Raw genomic sequence first — 19,602 nt, forward strand, 5'->3', positions numbered from 1 at the left:
GGATGTGTACAGTAATAAATGTTGTGTAACTCGCGGTAAACACACACTCCAGTCGTGAAGGAAGAACTCAAGACTGAGGATAATAAATCAGGTCACAGTTCTAAAATGTCATCAGAGAGGTCTGTTCAGTACCATAATCTCTAGAAACCCCTCCTACAGCAATATTATTACATCCAAGGGACGATTAGGCGATGAGCTAAAGCTTCAGCCCGAAGCTATTAGGCTTTAGTTCATTCTTGCCTGGACGTAAGCTGCGTTCTTTATGATGCAACTCGTGGATGACACATTGATATCGGAAGAACATAGTTGAAAAATTCACATCAGTGGGCAGACTCATCCAGAATACGCTGCTGAAAAGAAAACAAACCTCTGCAGGCAGGTAACTGAGAAAAAAAATAATAATTTGAATCAGCGGATATATCCACGTTTTCCCCCCCGAGCAAGCAACTTGTAGCTGCGGATCTCGCCGCATCACCCACCGAACGGGTTAAAATTTCTTAATGAATAAGAACAATAGTGTACAGCTATGCAAGTTCTTGTAACATTCAACACTGGATGTGAAAAGAAAGTGGGAATTTTCTTGTCAGTTTCAATCCCAAAAAGTAGTAACTATACAGATTCAGGTGTTTACAGGCTTAATTGTGCTAGTTGCAGAGCCGTGTACATCAGACAAACCAGTTGAGACTTTGCAACTAGATACTAATGAAGGTGAAAGAAGAAAGTGCAAAAGCTGGACTAAGGTTGAATGTCAAGAAAACAAAGATCATGGCAACTAAACCTATCACCTCCTGGCATATAAATGGTGAAACAATGGAGGTTGTTCCTAGTTTCATCTACTTGGGCTCCAAAATAACTGCTGATGGCGATTGCAGCCATGAAATTAAGAGACGCTTGCTCCTTGGGAGGAAGGCAATGGCCAACCTTGATAACGTTTTCAAGAGTAGAGACGTAACTTTAAGAACGAAGATTCGTATAGTGAAGGCTATGGTCTTCCCAGTAGCAATGTACGGAAGCGAAACCTGGACAGTAAGAAAGGCTGAGTGCCGAAGAATAGATGCATTTGAACTATGGTGTTGGAGAAAACTCCTTAGAGTTCCGTGGACTGCGAAGAGATCTAATAAGTCCATATTACAGGAAATCAACCCAGGCTGTTCACTGGAAGGTCAAATACTCAGGCAAAAACTAAAGTACTTCGGTCATATCATGAGAAAACATGATTCACTGGAAAAGACCTTAATGCTGGGGAAGACTGATGGTAACAGGAGAAGAGGGCGACAACGGATGAGGTGGATTGATGACATCAAGGAAGCCACGGCTCTCAATTTAGAAAGACTTCGGAAAATTGTATACGACAGGAAGAAATGGCGCACTTTGGTCTATGGGGTCACGGAGAGTCGAAAGCGACTAAACGACTAACAACAACAACAACAACATGGAGAATGTAAATGCCAGTAAACCCTGAAAATTCTCTGCTATGAGTAGTCACATGGAAGAGTCCAGATATACATATACAATTGAACAAAATCTGGATGTAATAAAAAGAGTGAAGAAAGGGTGCCTAATGAATACAATGGAGAACCTATCATTTTCTGGGACTAGTTCTATAAAAATCATAATCTGAACGAAAATATAGAAAATAGGAATCCTTTATTTGATTCATACCTCCCTTATTAAACCTACTTAGCGTCAATAACAAAATAGGCTACAGAATGTAGAATTTTCCTGCAGCTAGAAGGAACATTTCCCCTCCACTTCCTTCCACAACTGTTGTTCCCCCTCCCTCCACCACGCATACAGAACATGCGAGCACACACAGATACAACACTAGGAGGAAAGCAGCTTTGAGCGCAGTAGGAGGCCCAGTGTGAGTCAGCTGTGAGGGATGTCAGGTGGTGAGCAAACTTGAGGTCTCATTAAAAATGACAGCTAAATTACTTTTGCTATCGAGCTTCAAAATTTGTTCTCCTTTCCAGATTTGGACACAACTACATCACATCTTGAACACAAATAGTCCATTTCATCTGACAAGAAAATTCCCCTTTCCATTCACATCAAGTGTTGAATGTTACAAGAACTTGCATAGCTGTACACTACTGTTTCATTTATTCATTAAGAAAATTTAAGATCCCTTTATCTTAGGATAGTTTTCAGTATTCAACAATTTTAGAGATACGAGATAAACACAAGAAAAAATAAATCTTGCTCCATGAATCGCTTTTTAACACTAAGAGCTGGCACAGATTTTGTTGCACCTAAAAGCAATAAAACCTTTTAATTTTTAAAATTTTTTGCAATACATTCAGAATCAAGTCAGCACAGCAAGATCGTGTGGTTCGTTTTATATTCTTTTCTGGATAACAGCGCATCGATAAGAATATTTCAATTTATAAGTTATATGGTTACATATACATATAAGTGTTCATAGTATGGCTAATAATCTTTCCGATGAACAACAATCACACGGTGTACAATGTGGAAAATATTATCGAGACGATAGGGGTATAAGCATACACATTAGCCGAGCTCACCCTACAGTGCACAGAGATACCCTGGTCAAGAAACAAAGTAAAATCAGTATGTTACGAAATTCCCCACAGACTTCTTACAAAATTGTACAAAACTATTTAACTAACATTTCATTTTGTGTGTTCCTATGTTTTTAAATTTATACGTGTCTTACTGAGGATGACCCAATGCCAGGTCAAAACATATCTATTTATGTGTGAAGTTTCGTCTTAATTGGACGTAAAATAGTTTTGTACAATTTTGTAAGGAGTTCAACCATCAATATGGATTTAAAATGAGATTAATTCCCCAGAGAATCGTCAGTCAATGATACCACAACCGACACCGCTACTACTCCAGCTCCAAATATGGATGAGTACAATCGTGATCTGATTAAATGGATATCGAAGTTTTCTGAAATCCTAACAGACGATGACTTCGACAATGCTGTTAATGACTTTGTCCAATTCTTAGCTTCAGTGCCACATATTCTTCCTGGGCTGAAACACCCCGCTCAGAAATATTATGAACTGAGAAGAAAAGACCAATTTAATTCTGCCCAGCGTTCATATAGGACCTCTTCAAACCCTGAAAGATAAACGAAAAGGGGAAGAGAAAAGAGAAGAATGAAGTACATGTATGAATTAACTGAGTTCTACTATTACAATCAGTGGCGAAAAGCCATACACAACATGTTTACAAACGAACAACCAATTTGCGGGCTGAAAGAAGAAGTATTGCACATATACTTTTCAGACATATTTTCTAGAATACCCTCAAAAGGGCACTGAGAGTGAACTCATGGAGACTAACAACTTATACAATCCTGTCATATCTAAAGAAGACATTGTTCAGGCAACACAGAAAATCAAGATAGACGCTGCAAGCTGTCCTGACCATGTAATCATCCGAGCTATTAAAAACAACACTATTTCAGAGATAATCACAATAATCGCCACTAGAATGCTAACAACAGGGTTAGTACCATCGACTTTCAAGAAAACTCGTACAATTCTGGTTCATAAAGGAGGTAATAACTACAATAATCATATGGCCTCAGCTACCGTGTGCAGACATTTCAATTTGACGTCATCTGGCTGTCTGTTTGTCAATTTTGATGTTCCGTTTTACTCTTGGCCCACTAGATGGCAGACCGAGTAAACCAAAACTCTCTTGGGTGTCTATGGCTGAGATTTAATGAATTTTGTCGGGTAAACACCAAATGTGTCACCAGAGATCTTTTTACATGCCGACATCGTACGACATGGAGTGTCGAATGGACTTTTCCTCCCCCTTTCAAAAAACCACTACCTCTGCTGGGTTTGAACCCGCTATCTTGGGATCCGGAGGCCGACACTACCACTGATCCACAGAGGAGGTGATGTAAATGATTCCAGTAACTGGCGTCCAGTTACTATAGGCTCAGTAGTTAGAAGAGTCATTGAGAAAGTTCTTGATAAACAGCTTCGGAACTACATTGCGTTTCATGACAATCAAAAAGGCTTCACCAAAACACCCGGTACTTACATAAATACCTCAATTTTGGAAGCCGTTTTACAGCACACTAGGCAAGAAAAGAACGATGCATGCATTATAATTCCGAACATTCGAAAAGCTTTTGATAACGTCGAACATGCCCACCTCCAGAGCACATTGGGGTCGGTCGGAGTGCCCGAAAAACTGATGAGGCTGCTAATTGCTCTACAAGATGGAAATGTAACACAGATACAGACCCGAAAACTGGAAACAAAACCCAACAAAATTAATCGCGGTGTACTTCAAGGCTCCCCTTTGTCACCGGCATTAACATCGCTATCAGTCATATTGTGGAAGAACTATCTGAAGATTCTTTAGCAGGAAATTAAGGTTACTCGATTGCAAATGAGCAGCCTAACCTCACTATATTGTGTTTCACCAACGATACGGTAATATTTGGGAAAAACACTGAATCTGCTGCCGAACTAGCCAGGATCGCCATAGAAAGATTTAAGGATTTGGCCTGGACATCAGAGCTTCAAAATCAGTTTGTCTTTCTATCAAGAAAGGTCAGCTAACACAGGAGAATATCATCATAAATGACGACTGTGAAATTAAATCACAGTGCAACGGAAGTGCGATTTGTTACTTAGGTGTGAATTTCATTAATGAACTTAAATTGGATTCACAAGCCATATTTGACAAGACGCAAAACAAGATTGACACCCTTGTTAGCTCACCATTGCTGCAATCTGACAAGAAATTTTCAATTTTAAATAGTTCAATGTCACGTACTCTTATTTACCCACTCCAATTTACTCCCCTAAACAAGATGTATCAGATGTGGATAAAATATTAAAGAGTAGAACTAAAGAATTATTACAACTACCAGCAGATATTCCAGACCACATGGTTTACACTGAAAAAAAGTATAAAGGCCTCGGTTTGTTTCACGCCACTTGGGAAGCCAAACTGCAGCATATTAACATCTGTTATAAATTAACGTTTGCAAATAACGTCTACATTAATGCAACTAGGAATTTGGAGCAAGAACGTATAATTTGTTTGCAAGATCTAGGCATAGAAATGAATGATAAGTTGTGTCCAAAAGCAGCCATCTTCCCAATGTAAGGAAGGTCCGACAGATACTACGAAACAGAGAAGTCCAGTCATGGACAAAGCTGCCACACAAAAGAAAGGGTGTTGGGTTCTTCCAGAAATACATGCCAGGGAACAAATGGATAAGAGATCACTGAGGTTTATCCTGTGCGGAATGGAGAGAGGTCATCAAGATGACAGCGAATGTGTGCGCCGTTTGCTCCGTGCCAGGAAGGTCCCAGGACAATACCCTCTGTCGGCATTGCCACAGAGAGCACAAAACTCTTGCCCATGTCCTGGGTGCCTGTCCACATGGGGAGGTATTGAGAAATTCCCACCATCATACAATACGACACATGATCACGACCTAGCTGAGGGATCAGGGTTTCACGGTGCATGAAGAGGTTTCTGGACTAGCTACTGTTGGGAGTAACAGGCGTATTGACATGATAGCCTTTCAACCAGCTAGCAAGCAAGGACTAATCTTAGATCCCACAATACGCTTCGAGTCATACGTTGGCCAAGCCGAAGAGGTGGACACTGAGTAGAATTCGATTTACCAGCCAACTGTGAACTATTATAAAGACAGATATCACCTAGACAGTATCTCTGTCCATGGACTCATGATCGGAGCTTGAGGCACAATCACTACATTTCTTGTACAGCTATGGGATTCTGTCCGTCTCAACTGACACGACTTCACGATATCACTATTGCCGCAATACGAGGTTCAATAACCATACTCCGCAATCATCTATATAACATTTGAAGAACCATACATCATGCCACATTCCAAATTTATTCCTGAGCGTAGTGATGGTTATTTCTATCTCGCACACTAGCAAACTCACCAGTAACTTAGAAGACAAAATACTGTGTAGTCGACATACTTTGTTCTTGTGGCAGCCTCCTCTTGGGGGAAGTTGTATTAATCAATAATCAAGGTATTGATGGTAGTAAAGATGCTTCTTATCCAAGAAGACAGTGCTAGAGCTATTGCATTAATTAACAATAGATGAAGCATTCATTATGGTGCTGATGTAACATTCACTATTTGGAAGAGTCCAGCATACTCTGAGATTATTCTGTGTACTCAGTACCTATCAGAGATGATGTGGATAAGCCATCAGAGGTCTACAGCTGTCAGGAAATATTGGTTGCTGGTAGTTCAAGTCTTGCAAGTTCACCACACTGCTACGGTCCATGCCAGAAAATGTCTCAAGTCAGTGTGTAAATGTCACTTTAAGTAAGAGGACTGTAAGACAAAATATTCTGGAAGCCAGTTAGAGGTCAAGAAGACCTATCATCTGTTGCAGTTTACTCTCCAGCACCGAGCAGCACAATTAGAATTTGTGCATCAATGCCATAACTGGACTGTGGACCCGTAATCAATACTGTTTTTCACAGGAGTCATGATTCTGTCTCTGGTCACCTGATAGTAAAAATAGTATGTAGAAGGTATGGGGTGTGATATTCACCCTGCAATATCTCTGCAAGGACATCATTTGGAGGTGGCTCCATAATGTTTTGTGATATTATCAGCTTTGAGGTGTGGGAAGAGCTTATCATCAATGATGGAGGTGCTCTATCAGCTTTCAGGTGTGAAAATAGCTTGTCATCAATGATGGATGTGCTCTGAATGCACACAAATACACTGAGGAGTTGCTGAAAGCACATCCCCTATGATCCATTTGTTGGCAATAGCTTCAGAACGATGCACGACAATGCCCACTCTCATGGCTTTCGTTGCATGTTGGAATATCTTCGCAACATCAGGATAAAAACGTCGAACTAATCAACACGTAGCGCAGACCTCAATCCCATTGAACATCAATAGGATATGCCAGTACAAAATCTCTGAAGTCAAAATTTTAACACCCTAAAAGAAATGAGACCAGTTTAGCACGTATGTTGTTACAAAGATGAGACAAAGGCAGACATCTTGTAATCATGTAATAGCCTCAGTACGCTAGTTTGAGGGGAAGGTATAAAAATTATTTCCTAATGTATACTTCAATTTTCTATGTAAATTTTCAAACAAGTTTAAAGACCTTAGTCTATCTTAGGGAATAAAGAGTGAGAATCCTCTTTTAATTTCTCTTCAACTTGGTATTGGGGTGACTATGATTTCATAAAATTTTAAATATATCTTTTCCTTTTGTATATTTTTTTTTTTTCCATCTAGTCTTCACCGTAGTATAGGCTTAGTCTCTATAACTTCGGGCCATAAGCCCACATAGTGTTTTAAGAATTTTCAAGTGAATTTCAAAAGAGTGCAAGTGTTTAAATCCTAACATTTTGATTTACAGCTAATAACTTTAACCTTTTCTTTTTCACTAAGGCCATGTAGAATGGGCACTTATTGCCTCTGTTAAATTTAACTATTCTTATATAATTTCCTATTTAGACGTAACAGACTGTCGAGCGAGTAAGACAGTGGAAGCTGGTTATATTTTACCTAATGTTGAAGTTAAACTGTGCCTCTGAGAGGCTTGAATCTTGTAAATTTTGGAGAGTAGTCTCCTTACTTGTAACTGACTGGAGCAGTAGTGCTCTTGGTAATAGTGTAATGTTTGAGGTACCTAACTCTTCTCTTTGTTGTACCTGATTTCAAATAATTATTGTTTCTAGAGCTGTAGAACTCCCCTTATGGCTATCTCACTATTATGTGTTATTGTTTAACAAAGTTTAAAATCTAAAAAGAGAAAAAAACAGGAAAGAAATAAAATTTCAACTTTTAGAGTTTTAAATTAAGGTTTGATCTTTTCTCTATACACCCATTCACACCCGCACCTTCTTACACCTTTATGCTCCACGGTATTTCTGGAACAAGTGGTAGCAGAACGTGGTTCAATGGGTCTGGATAAAGCCCATTTTGATGGATGTTCATAGAATTTGAAACTGAACTCTAAAAATGTTTCTGGAATTTTCCAAATTTTGTCAACTTTTCCTTGATTATGTCTGGTCCTAGGGAAGTCCTTGCACCGTGGTATCTGCACGAGGAAGAGCTTATTTATGAACTTTTGATTAGTAACGTCCAATCTGGTGACACGGTTATGAAAGACGTGGCTGAACTTAAAGAATCCTTAGAATTTCCCATCTGTATTCTGGTGTATGAGGATAAGGAAACTCTGAGGCTCTGTCCACCATTACAGCCAATACTACTGAGATTGCCTCTGTTTTAAGCTTTTTTGAAGTAGGTGAACCTTCGGAAATCAACTAAAGCGTGTTCAAGCTAGGTTGTTCCATTTCTATAATAGGGCTAGGTACCTATTGTCTCTGAAGCTAACACTAACGGGAAGCTGTGGAAATACGTAGTAATCCTAACAATTTCAATAGGGACACCGGCTATCAAGTAATACCTGGTTGCCAGCCATTAAGTGACTCGTAAGGCCCCTTCACTGTTGTTATTTCATTTTGGTGTTTTCCAAATTCGTACGTTCCTCGTCGCCAGATGTTTCATTCCAGGCTTATGTCTATGTCTTACACCTGTCATATGTTACGCAAACATGTTATGTGAACCGCTTAGTCTGATTGTGATGGTTCGGTCAGCGTCCGCTTCGAACGCTAGCATTGTGCCACGTCCTAGGGGCCATCTGGTGGTGAATGAACGTACCATTTCCACTTCTACTTCTATTACAACGTTCCAAATTCAAAAGTGTCATTGTTTAAGAAGCCTTTCTCGTGGACAGTCGAGAATTCTTCTGAGGACGCTGAGCACAGTTTTCTGCGAAACGTTAAGAATTTCACCTTATTTTCTTGACACGGCACAAGCCAAAAGCCTATACAATATCATGTCTATAAGTACGGGCCGTGGAAGCATTAATGCCAGGTTTTATTAATGTTTCGCTTCTCGACCTCAAACATTTTCTAAACTTGAGGCTATGGCAGTGTCTGCGGAAGGAGTTAGGTATGCTGACACCTTACGAGTCACTAGGGAGCCTCCTCTATCAGCTAATAATTCTCGGCCACCTCCTTGGTGAACCTTCTCTCCACGCAAGTGTTATGCATGCGGATTGGCAGAACACCTTCAAAATAAGTGTCCATTTGTGAAATCTAGTGGAACTAGGAATGGTGCAGGGCTATCCCAGGGATGTTTTAAGTGTGGATCATTTTCACATCTTTCCAAAACCTGTACTTCGCCTAACATACACCTTAATGTTCAACTTCTGGTGCTGCCTCCACTAACTTAGGTGGTAGGAAATGACTAGCACGTCTGGCAGAGTCACAAACTTCAGCTTCTCGAGGCTCAGCTCAGGTCCAGTCAGGCACCGAACTCTCTGAGGAAGAAACACCCTCTAATTTATCTTTTGAAGGCCCAAGGGAATGTCTTAAAATCGCCTCTGAGACCTCAGGATTTGTGTCCTTCCTCAAAATTGAGATAAATAACAAACCAGTCATGGGTCTGTTAGACTCAGGAAGTGTTCGCTCTATTATTTCTGAGGAGTGGTATTCTAAATTGAAAGTTTGCTGTAAATTTCCTGATAATTGTTTTTCTTCTGTTAAATGTGTTTCGACAAATTTTTCACCCTTAGAAATATAAGGCTGATGCTAAAGTTCGCATTTCTAAATTTACTTGGAAAATTAAGTTGTTTGTTGCCAAAAAGTTGTCCTGCCCTGTGATATTAGGAGGAGATTTCATGTCACACTCTGGTCTTGTGCTCGACCTTCAGAGCAAGTTTTGCCCATTCAAATTTGAAAGTAATTTCCATATCCCCCTTTTAAAATGTACCTCTGCTTCATCGCCTTTTATTTCGCCTACCCAGAGTGAGATCTTGTTAGATCTTAGACATCTTCCTGAGGACCAGGCTGATTGTATTCGTAAATTATGTCAGTCTTTTCCCAATGTATTTTCGGAAACCCTTGGTGTTACTGACCTAAATGAATACAAGGTTGAGGTAACTGATTCAATCCCTTTAAGGCTTCCCCCACATAGGCTGTCTCCACCTAAAATGAAGGCTCTTAAGGAGATTATTGATCAAATGTTGAAGGATGGTATTATTTGACCTTCAAAGTCGGCGTATTCATCACCCATTTTTCTTGTACCGAAACCCCAAGGAAGGTTCATGCCTGTCATTGATTACAGGGCTTTAAACCATAAGGTTGTATTACAATCAGTGCCCCTTCCTGATCTTCGTTCATGTTTCTCTTGTTTTCGTAAGGCTAAGTTCTTCACCATCCTAGACTTTAACCAAGCGCACAATCAGATACCCCTGGTGGAAGAACTGAAACATCTGACTGCTTTCGCTATAGACTGGAACTTGTACGAATACAACTGCATGCCTTTTGTGCTCCCCACGGGCACAGCTGTTCTTACCAGACTGCTGGATAGGGTCTTCTCTGACATCAAATTCGAATATCTGGGCCATTACCTTGATGATGTCGTGATTTTTTTGGAAGCCTTTAAAACACTTAGATCATCTTAAGAAGTCTTAAATCGCCTTCGTAAGGCTGGGTTAATTGTAAAGTTATCTTTTTTTTTTTTTTTGCTAGTTGCTTTACGTCGCACCGACATAGATAGGTCTTATGGTGACGATGGGATAGGAAAGGCCTAGGAGATGGAAGGAAGCGGCCGTGGCCTTAATTAAGGTACAGCCCCAGCATTTGCCTGGTATGAAAATGGGAAACCACGGAAAACCATTTTCAGGGCTGCCGACAGTGGGGTTCGAACCTACTATCTCCCGAATACTGGATACTGGCCTCTTTAAGGGCTGTAGTGCCATGGGGTTTGGTTTGGTTTGGTTATGCACTTAAAAGACCTGATTGGACTAAATTGTAATATAACTGTGGCCAATCGCTTCGCCATTATTAAAAACCTGACTTCTGTTCCAGCGCTCGAAAAGAGCAGGTGTGATGTCGTTTGTCTTGCTGCCATTCGCTATGGCAGGCAAGAATGATTTGAAACCCCCATAAGATGATAGTGAAAGGAAGGTGCAGGCCTGTATAAATTGTTTTATATTGAATGTTGTTTATTTGGTAGTGTTTTAATTTGAACTTGTGTGTAAATTTGGAATGCAACTTTATGTGTGACTCCGAGTGCCTGCAGCTGACTATAATATTATCCTTGGTAATATTTCAAACAAAATTGTATAAGTGAGTACTTCAGAACTGTTCATCACCAGTCTGGTAAGTGATCGTCTGGCTTGATATTAACTCCAACAGACTTTATCCACGTAAACTACAGTGCATTTTTCTGCAGTGAGAAAAACGCCAACATGGCTACCGTCGTCGAAGTTTTAAATGAATATTTTTGAGAGACGTCTTGTGAACCACAACCTCAAATTACCACTTACCGGAGAGCAATGTTTATTCACAAAATAATGTTCAGAAATGATTAGACTGGTATTTAAATTCGTAACAATTAATAATAATAATAAAAATTGTGTTCTGTCGAAAACTTGTAAAATCTAGTTGAGAGTCATGTACTGGTTCCATAAACATTCTTAAGGTTGTCTAACTCCCAAAAACTTGCTAGGGTTAAAATTAATATCGTACTGGATCTTGGTGATGTGATAATGATGGTATTTCAAGCATTAATAATATGGAATTGTTTCGAGCCTACTGGATAAATGTATTAGCTGTTAAAGATACTCTCTCACATTTATTTGTTGTAAAGATGAAATTTTAGGTAGGTTAGATTGACTTATTCTGATCTTATCTACGATATTCCGTTGCATCTTTCATTATTGTCTATTGTTCTGGTAGTGTCAATTATTGATGTGGGCTTGTTATTGTTATGTGTATGCGTTTATTTGATAAGATTGAAGGGGTATTTTAATTAGCTTTGAGTTTAAAAATTGGCACTTCAGTGTTCTTGAGGTATTGTACACTTTCTTAACATATATATATATATATATATATATATATATATATATTTTTTAAGGTTCCCTCAATCTTTCAAGGTCTTAATTATGTTTGGGATGGTACACCGAGGTAAACTAAAATTTTCTTGTTTTGAGAAAGGTAAATATGGTAATCTGAAAATCCTATTATAAAACAAGGGTAAAACTTAATGTATTGGTTATTTCTGAAAGATATGCAACTCTACTAGCATTTTCTGTTTTTCTAGATGATTTTATTAATCTGAATTTGAGTTCATTACTTTTTAAGTATTTTAATTTCTAATATTTTAAAACCTTCTCCTTTGAATTTTCTTTCTATTAAATATCTTGGGTTGTTTAAACTATACATGGTGTTTATGTTATTTCAGGTAATTTTTCTATCCCTTGTTGGTTCAAGATTCACCCTCTGCTGAGGTTCCTTTGACCTTGGTATTGCCCAGATTCCATCGCTTCCCAGTCCTGTGTCTTGTGTTTGATCGAGGCCTACCCTAAGTAGTTGGGATTTCACACTGGGTTGGCCTTTAATCTCTTAGTGGTTGGGCTAGCAATCGAAGACCTGGGCTGCGGTCTTGTGCCGTCAGTTGTTTCATTGTCCTTTTCTTCGGTTGTTGGTATGCCACAGTCGTTCAGGCAGACACCTCATCATCTGCAGTCACTGCTGCTGTCATTCTCCAAGGAACTCAACTCAGAAGGTGACCAATTGCCTATGCGTCTAGGACCTTATCGGCTCAAGAAGCCAAGTACTCCATTTATGAGTTAGAAAGACTGGCTGTGCTGTTCACCTTAGAAAAATTCTGCCTGTATCTTGAACATGTTAAGTTCGAATTGGAAACCGACAATCAGGCTCTAAGTTGGGTTTTAGCTAGGCCCCATCGTACAGGACGTATCATCCATTGGGCCATCCGCATCTCAGCATTTCAATTTGACATGCAACACATTCGGGGATCAGAGAATGTGGTCGCAGATGGGTTAAGCCGCATGTTTTCTGGAGAGCCTGATCCCATTGAGGCGGAAGAAAGTTCTTCTCCTTCTATTTCCATACATTCTTGTGTTAGTGCTATTTTGACTAATGCCCCTACGTTATTCCGTGACACTGAAAAATATCAATGGGGAGCTCCAGTACTGGCTCCTATTATGGAAACACTTTCTTCTGAGGAACATGTTGTCCCTTATGTTCTGAGGAATGGGGTTCTGTGTTGCCCTTCGAGGCATGATCTAAAGATGAAAGTCATAGTTCCAGCTGTTCTTGTGCCAATGATCTTCAAGTACTACCATGATACCCCATTAGTGAGACATTTAGGCATCTTCAAAAGTAGAGGAAAAAATTAGAAAAGGGTTTATCTGGAAGAGAATGGACGGTGAGATTAGGGAAATGGTTAAAGCTTGTAAATCTTGCTTGCTTAGTAAGCCCACCTTGTCCACTAAGCCAGGGTTATTATCAACTCATCAAGCATCTCGCCCTATGGAATGCTTATACTTAGATCACGTTGGACCCTCCCCTCAATCTAAGGGGAATGGGAACAAATTCATTCTCGTATGAGTAGATGGTTTCACCAGGTTTTCATGGCTATTTCTGACTAAGCTGACCCCAGTCAGTCTACCATTTCTTGCCTTAATATTATTTTTGCTTATTTTGGTCCTTGTCAATATATAGTCTCTGGTAATTCCAAGGCATTCACCTCTAATTTATTCCACAAATTCTGTTTTGACCTACCCATCTCAAATGTAACAACATATGCCTATTACCCACAGCCATCTCTTGCTGAACGGGTTAAACGTAATCTTCAATCTGCCTTGATCGCTTTTCATCATGAAAACCATTCTTGGTGGGATACTTCACTGCATTGGTCATCTTTTGCATTCAACTCTGCTGTTCACGAATCACACAAGTTTTCACCTGCATCTCTCATGTTTAAGTTCATTCTTAACACGCCGTTGTCCGATTTGTGGTCAATCAACGAGATTTTGCCAGAGACAATTGATCCTGATAATATCAGGGATCTGCGGAGAAAGGCCAAAAGTAACTTAAAAGTTTCTCATGAGAAAGTAAAAGAGAGATATGATCGTGGACAGAGACCCACCAATTTAAAGGTTGGAGATCAAGTCATGGTGAAAAATTTTGTTCCTACAGGCAAGCTTGCCCCCATATTTCATGGCCCATGCATTATTCTGGATTTCTTAACACCGGTCTCCCTCTTGGTGAGGAATCCAGAGACCGAAAGAATTTTTAGGGTTCATCTGTCCCAAGTAAAACCTGTATGACATCTCTGTTTTTCAGTATAAGCCACCAAGTCATGGCATTGTGAATGTAATTGTATTTTTTTCCTAAACAACATAGAATTTAAAATTTTTGTGTGTAAGTTGAAAGATGAGGCCTTCTGCCCCATTAACTCTGTAAAAATATCTAAGGTATTCTTTTTTACTTTGTCAACTTTTGTACAAACCTTCCCTTTAGTAAGAGTTTATTTATTTATTCCTTTTCCCGTCTGCCATTACCTTAGCCCTGCCTCCAAGCCTGAGCCTGGATTCTACGCACTCATCCTCTATGCCGCCGCCTTAACTGCACTACCAACAAAAAACAAACTCTCTCCCCATTAAAAAAACAGTCACTGTCGCCCAGTGCAGTGCCCTAATGTCATCTGAGGCCATCTCACAACAACTGGCAAGAGATGCTGGCGCGGAGTAAGGGCCCACCTCGCTCTGGTCCAGTCTCCTTCACAACGGCAAACTTGAGCACCATCATTAGTGGCAAGGGCTGAGATGCGGTTCCACAACTGCCCACTTCATCATTGGGCAGAATTCCAGATTTGGTCCGTGGCAACCATCGCCATGGCTGCCCCTGTCAAGGTAGTGGGAGAGACGTATCTGAGGGTACTTGGAGGGTCTGGGGGACCCCATCCTGGTTTCGACAGTCAACCTTGGGCATAACTGGACGGACTTCAACAACTTCACAAATCACATCAAGAACTATTTTTCTTCCAATATCTGGTGAATGAACTCTCTATTAATAAATTTTCTGACTCCAAATTCAAAGTTTTCTAAAATTCTAGAATGCTAAAATTTAAGACTGTATCAACCATGGGAGGACTTTATGGGGTGGAAGTCTGTACCAGAGGTACACCAACCCCGTTTATTTAAAGTGAGCACCTCCTAGAGGGCGATCTGCAATACGCACACTAAGCTTTCTTGCACTAGAAGTTTGAATGTTTATCGTCAGATGTCTCTACTGTCTATTTATGTGCAACCTCAGGTGGGAAGATGAACAATTAATATTCAAGAGAATTAAAGTATTCATATTCTTTCAAAACTGAATTGTTTGTAGATTGCTTTTCGTTTTTCTTAGGTTAACTAGCACTGCTATCCCTTCCTTCTTCATGTAAATTTTCCACCAGTCACAAATTTCAGTATTTAATTTTGTAATCAATCAAAACTGTAGGTGTGTACAGGGCTTCGGCCCAGAGAATTCTAGAACTTTCTTCTCCGCTATAAAAGCTGGGACCTTTTGGGCCATGTTGTCTTTTGATCGCTCCAGTCAAGAAGTAGAGTATGTTCGTAGAGGAGGCAGGGGGCTAGCCTTGCCTTGCCCATGAAATTTTTAAACTTGAACATCCCCGGAAGGCCCACCAGCTCAAGGTAAAGGCAGACATCTTGTAATCATATAATAGCCTCAGTATGCTAGTTTGAGGGGAAGGTTTAAAAATTATTTCCTAACGTAAACTTCATTTTGCTATGTAAATTTTCAAACAAGTCTAAAGTTCTTAGTCTAACTTAAGGAGTAAAGAGTGAGAATCCTCTTTAAATTCCTATTATCCTATTATCCTGTTATCTTTTCCTTTTGTAATTTAAAAAATTTTCTCCATCTAGTCACCTCTAGGCTTAGCCTCTGTAACTTCGGGCCATAAGCCCACATAGTGTTTTAAGAATTTTCAAATGAATTTCAAAAGAGTGCAAGTGTTCGCCTCCTAACATTTTGATTTACAGCTAATAACTTTAACCTTTGCTTTTTCACTAAGGCCATGTAGAATGGGCACTTATTGCCTCTGTTAAATTTAACTATTCTTATATAGTTTCCTATTTAGATGTAACTTAGACTGTCGAGCGAGTAAGACAGTGGAATCTGGTTGTATTTTACCTAATGTTAAAGTTAAACTGTGCCTTTGAAGGGCTTGAATCTTGTTAATTTTGGAGAGTAGTCTCTTAGGTGATTGTGTGGAGCAAAGACACTCTTTCTAATGTTGTAAATTTTAGAGCCCAGTCTCCTTACTTGTAATTAATTGGAGCGGTAGTGCTCTTGGTAATAGTGTAACGTTTGAGGTACCTAACTCATCTCTTTATTGTACCTGATATCAAATAATTATTGTTTTTAGAGCTACTAGTGCTTTCGTCCAATTACTTTCATCCTATTACTCTATCTGGCATATGCTTCAGAAACTTGGATAACGTAGGGAAGAGAGAAAAGCAGGATCGATACCAATGAGAGGTGGGAAGCAATTTTTGAGAAATAGAACAGGAGTAATGAAAAAGGATAAGAGAATAAATGAGAAGGTTAGATAACTAGTGCATGTGGAACTGTTGTAGGACAGGACACAAGAATCAAGGCTTAGATGATTTAGATGCATGAGATGAGGGTGGAAGGCAGGGAGGGGTTCAAGAGGAAGACCAAGCGGCAGATGACTGAAAGGAGTGGAGGAACAGGTGAAGAAAATTTGGAATGACTGAACCAAAGTGAGATGACGGGAAGCCACAAGAACAAGGTTTTTGATCTAAACGGATCCACCCATTGGGTGCAAAATGATGATCTGTTCAGAGATTACTGGAATCTGCAATGAGTTCATCTGATTTTCCCAAAAAGTATGAAGTATGGTAATTCCTACTTACTTTCCTCCAATATAAGATTTCACAGAAGAAGAAAAAGGAAAGAAAAACACAAATGTTCTAATTAGAAAACAGAGTCAGAGTATATAAAACAGTACTTACCTTCGACAGAACTGTTCATTATAATGAGATCTGCATAGGAGGGAATTCGGTAATGTTCTGTATGTATGCTATGTCCAGAATCAGTCATCTTACGAGAAGGCACATCTATTGCACGATCAAATTTTTCCCCTCGAGAAGCCTATGGAAATGATGAGAATTTGTCATCATCAACATCAGCAACAGCAGCAACAGAAAAGGAAAATAGTTAATTTTAAGATAACAGACTCCTGTGTACTTTCACGTGGTGTTGCAGTATTGTAATAAATGAGATACCATAATCCTCAGATTCATGAGTAGGATAGTATTTATACCATTTAAGTGCATAAGTATAGAATAAGTCAGGTGCTTTTAAGTGCATGTAAGTGAGAATTTCATGATATGACCAGTGAAAAATAAGCTAAAATGATACACAGCGTATGATGCTGTGAAATGTCGGAGCAATGTAGCTGAAAAAATAGTAGTACCCAAGTGTCAAATGGTTTAAAATATTAAATCTACAATAATTTGATTAACACTGCATGTTTCATACATACAAGGTGATTGGAAACAATGTGAACCAGATGTATGAGTTTTAGAGGGTTGGTCTTAAGCCGTGTGTAGATTTAGCAACACCACCTCGCAAAGCCCATTTGAATTCATCCACTTCAATAGCTGAAACAATTATAACGGTGCAAGATTTCAAATTATTTAAAAAAAATGATTTATCAGTATGTCCAATCCTCTTATGCACATATACACGGTTCACATTGTTTCCATCCACCCAGTATATAGCTTTTGGACTCAGGTAATACAACTTATACATTTTTACAGTGTGTTAAAATATGAAATATAAGCCTTAGAACAAGACCGGCTCAAAAAATAGGTAGCCAAAAATGAAACTGAGCAAAACAGAACTGTTGCCATGAAAATCAGCAGAGATAAAGTACTGGTTGCCAAATACAACTTGATGGTCAATACATTACAACAGTACAAGAATTAGAGTACCTTAGGAACATGGTCTCAAATAAGGGTGGAGCAGGGCTTTAAAGAGTGGCCAGTGGGTCTAAATGCTATACTCTCACGCGTACCCTGATCTGGGACAAGGTACCCCTACAAACCAAGATATCCTTGTATAAATTGTATATTATTCCCATACTCACGTATGGCCCAGAAACCTACATGTTGTGGACTACAGTCCTTAGTAAACTGCAGGCCTGTGAAATGAAATTTCTCAGGAATGCCATGCAGAAAGTACGGCACAATTATGTGAGAAATGTGGATTTCAGATCATCTTTGGAAGTGGAGAACCCTCTGCAAGAAAGACTTAAGTCTCCAAGATTTAAATGTTTCAGGTATGCAAGGAGAATGCAAGGCACTTGAACATCACATGCATACATGAAGGAGACAGTCAGTGGAGAGAGACCTATTGCACAACCATGGAAACAATGGCTGGACCAACCAAAGATAGACATCGAGAGTAGAGGAGACTAAAGAGCTGTGATGGAGGGAGAGAACTACATCGGCAGACAATGAAGATGAGAGCTCATTCAACAGAACCCCACCCAGCAAGCTGGAAGGATTTCATGATGATAATGATGATGAATGCTATAATACAACCGTGAAATGTTGGAGCACTGTAGAGAAGAAAAATAACAGTACCCTATGTGTTAATGACATAGTTTCAAGAGGATATTCTTGTAGAATGAAACATGTCATTCTCTTACTAATATTCTTCTGTTTATTTCTTAAATAGTGTTCTAAATGTTATATTTCAGGTTTCAACAGACTGGAAAAACTTATAAGTTATACATACATACGAGGGGCGTACTATATTGTTTTACACTTTATTTTTCGTACGTCCGGGTATGGTTCAAATTTCAGTTTTGAAGGTGGTGACGTGTAACTAGTGTCTTATTCCACCGTTTGGTAGCAGCACACACACGGGCCAACGAATGCACGCATCATAGCCATTTCATAACAACATTGTCAGTGTAGGGGCAGACAACATGGAAAGCAACCATCAGGGACAGCGCTATACGACTTGGTTCCTATGGAAAGAAGGCGTGACCACTGCAGAAATTTATCGGCACTTGGTGGCAGTCTGTGGAGAACATGGGCCGTCAAGTAAAACAGTTTACTACTGGGTGGAAGGTTGGAAAACAGGGCGCACATCGGTGGACAAGAGTACCAGTTCTGGAAGGAATGTGACAGTGTCAACACCACCCAGCATTACCCGGGTCGAACAAGCCATCTAAGGAAAGAAATGCATCACATTTACGGAAATGGAGGCAGCCATGGGAATTATCCAAAACACCCTGCAGTGGATCATGCATGGCCACTTACGGTTGGGGAAGGTGTCATCCACATGGGTGCCTAGACTTTTGTCTGCAGATGAAAAGCAGAGGTGTGTGGACATGTGCAGAGAACTTTTGCAACTCCATGGTCAAGATCCAGCCGACTTCATGGCTAGGCTTGTGACTGGTGATGAGACGTGGCCCCATAACCATGAGTCACAAACGAAACAACAATCGATGCAGTGGAAGCATTGGGGCAGTCCACGGTCAAAGAAATGTCGAAAAGTGATTATCACCTGTTTGGGAACATGAAGAAACCTCTGCATGGTCACTGTTTTGTGGATTTTGCAGTACTGGACACAGCTGTCAAGGCATGGGTATGCAGCACTCTGACAGAATGGTTTCAGGAGGTCTGGAGAGACTTACACATC

At 39.8% G+C, this 19,602-nt stretch overlaps 1 protein-coding gene across 1 annotated transcript in view; it reads right to left on the reverse strand.

Moving 5' to 3' along the window:
- Window positions 1-19,602, reverse strand: part of LOC136875849 (caspase-3) — a 173,714-nt gene that overhangs the window by 31,643 nt on the left and 122,469 nt on the right. The window contains exon 7 of the mRNA XM_068228218.1: window positions 16,899-17,037. Within this exon, the coding sequence (XP_068084319.1) occupies window positions 16,899-17,037 (139 nt within the window). The remainder of the gene's footprint in view (window positions 1-16,898; window positions 17,038-19,602) is intronic.

This window comes from Anabrus simplex, chromosome 6 (assembly GCF_040414725.1).
Source record: "Anabrus simplex isolate iqAnaSimp1 chromosome 6, ASM4041472v1, whole genome shotgun sequence".
Classification (NCBI taxonomy): domain Eukaryota; kingdom Metazoa; phylum Arthropoda; class Insecta; order Orthoptera; family Tettigoniidae; genus Anabrus; species Anabrus simplex.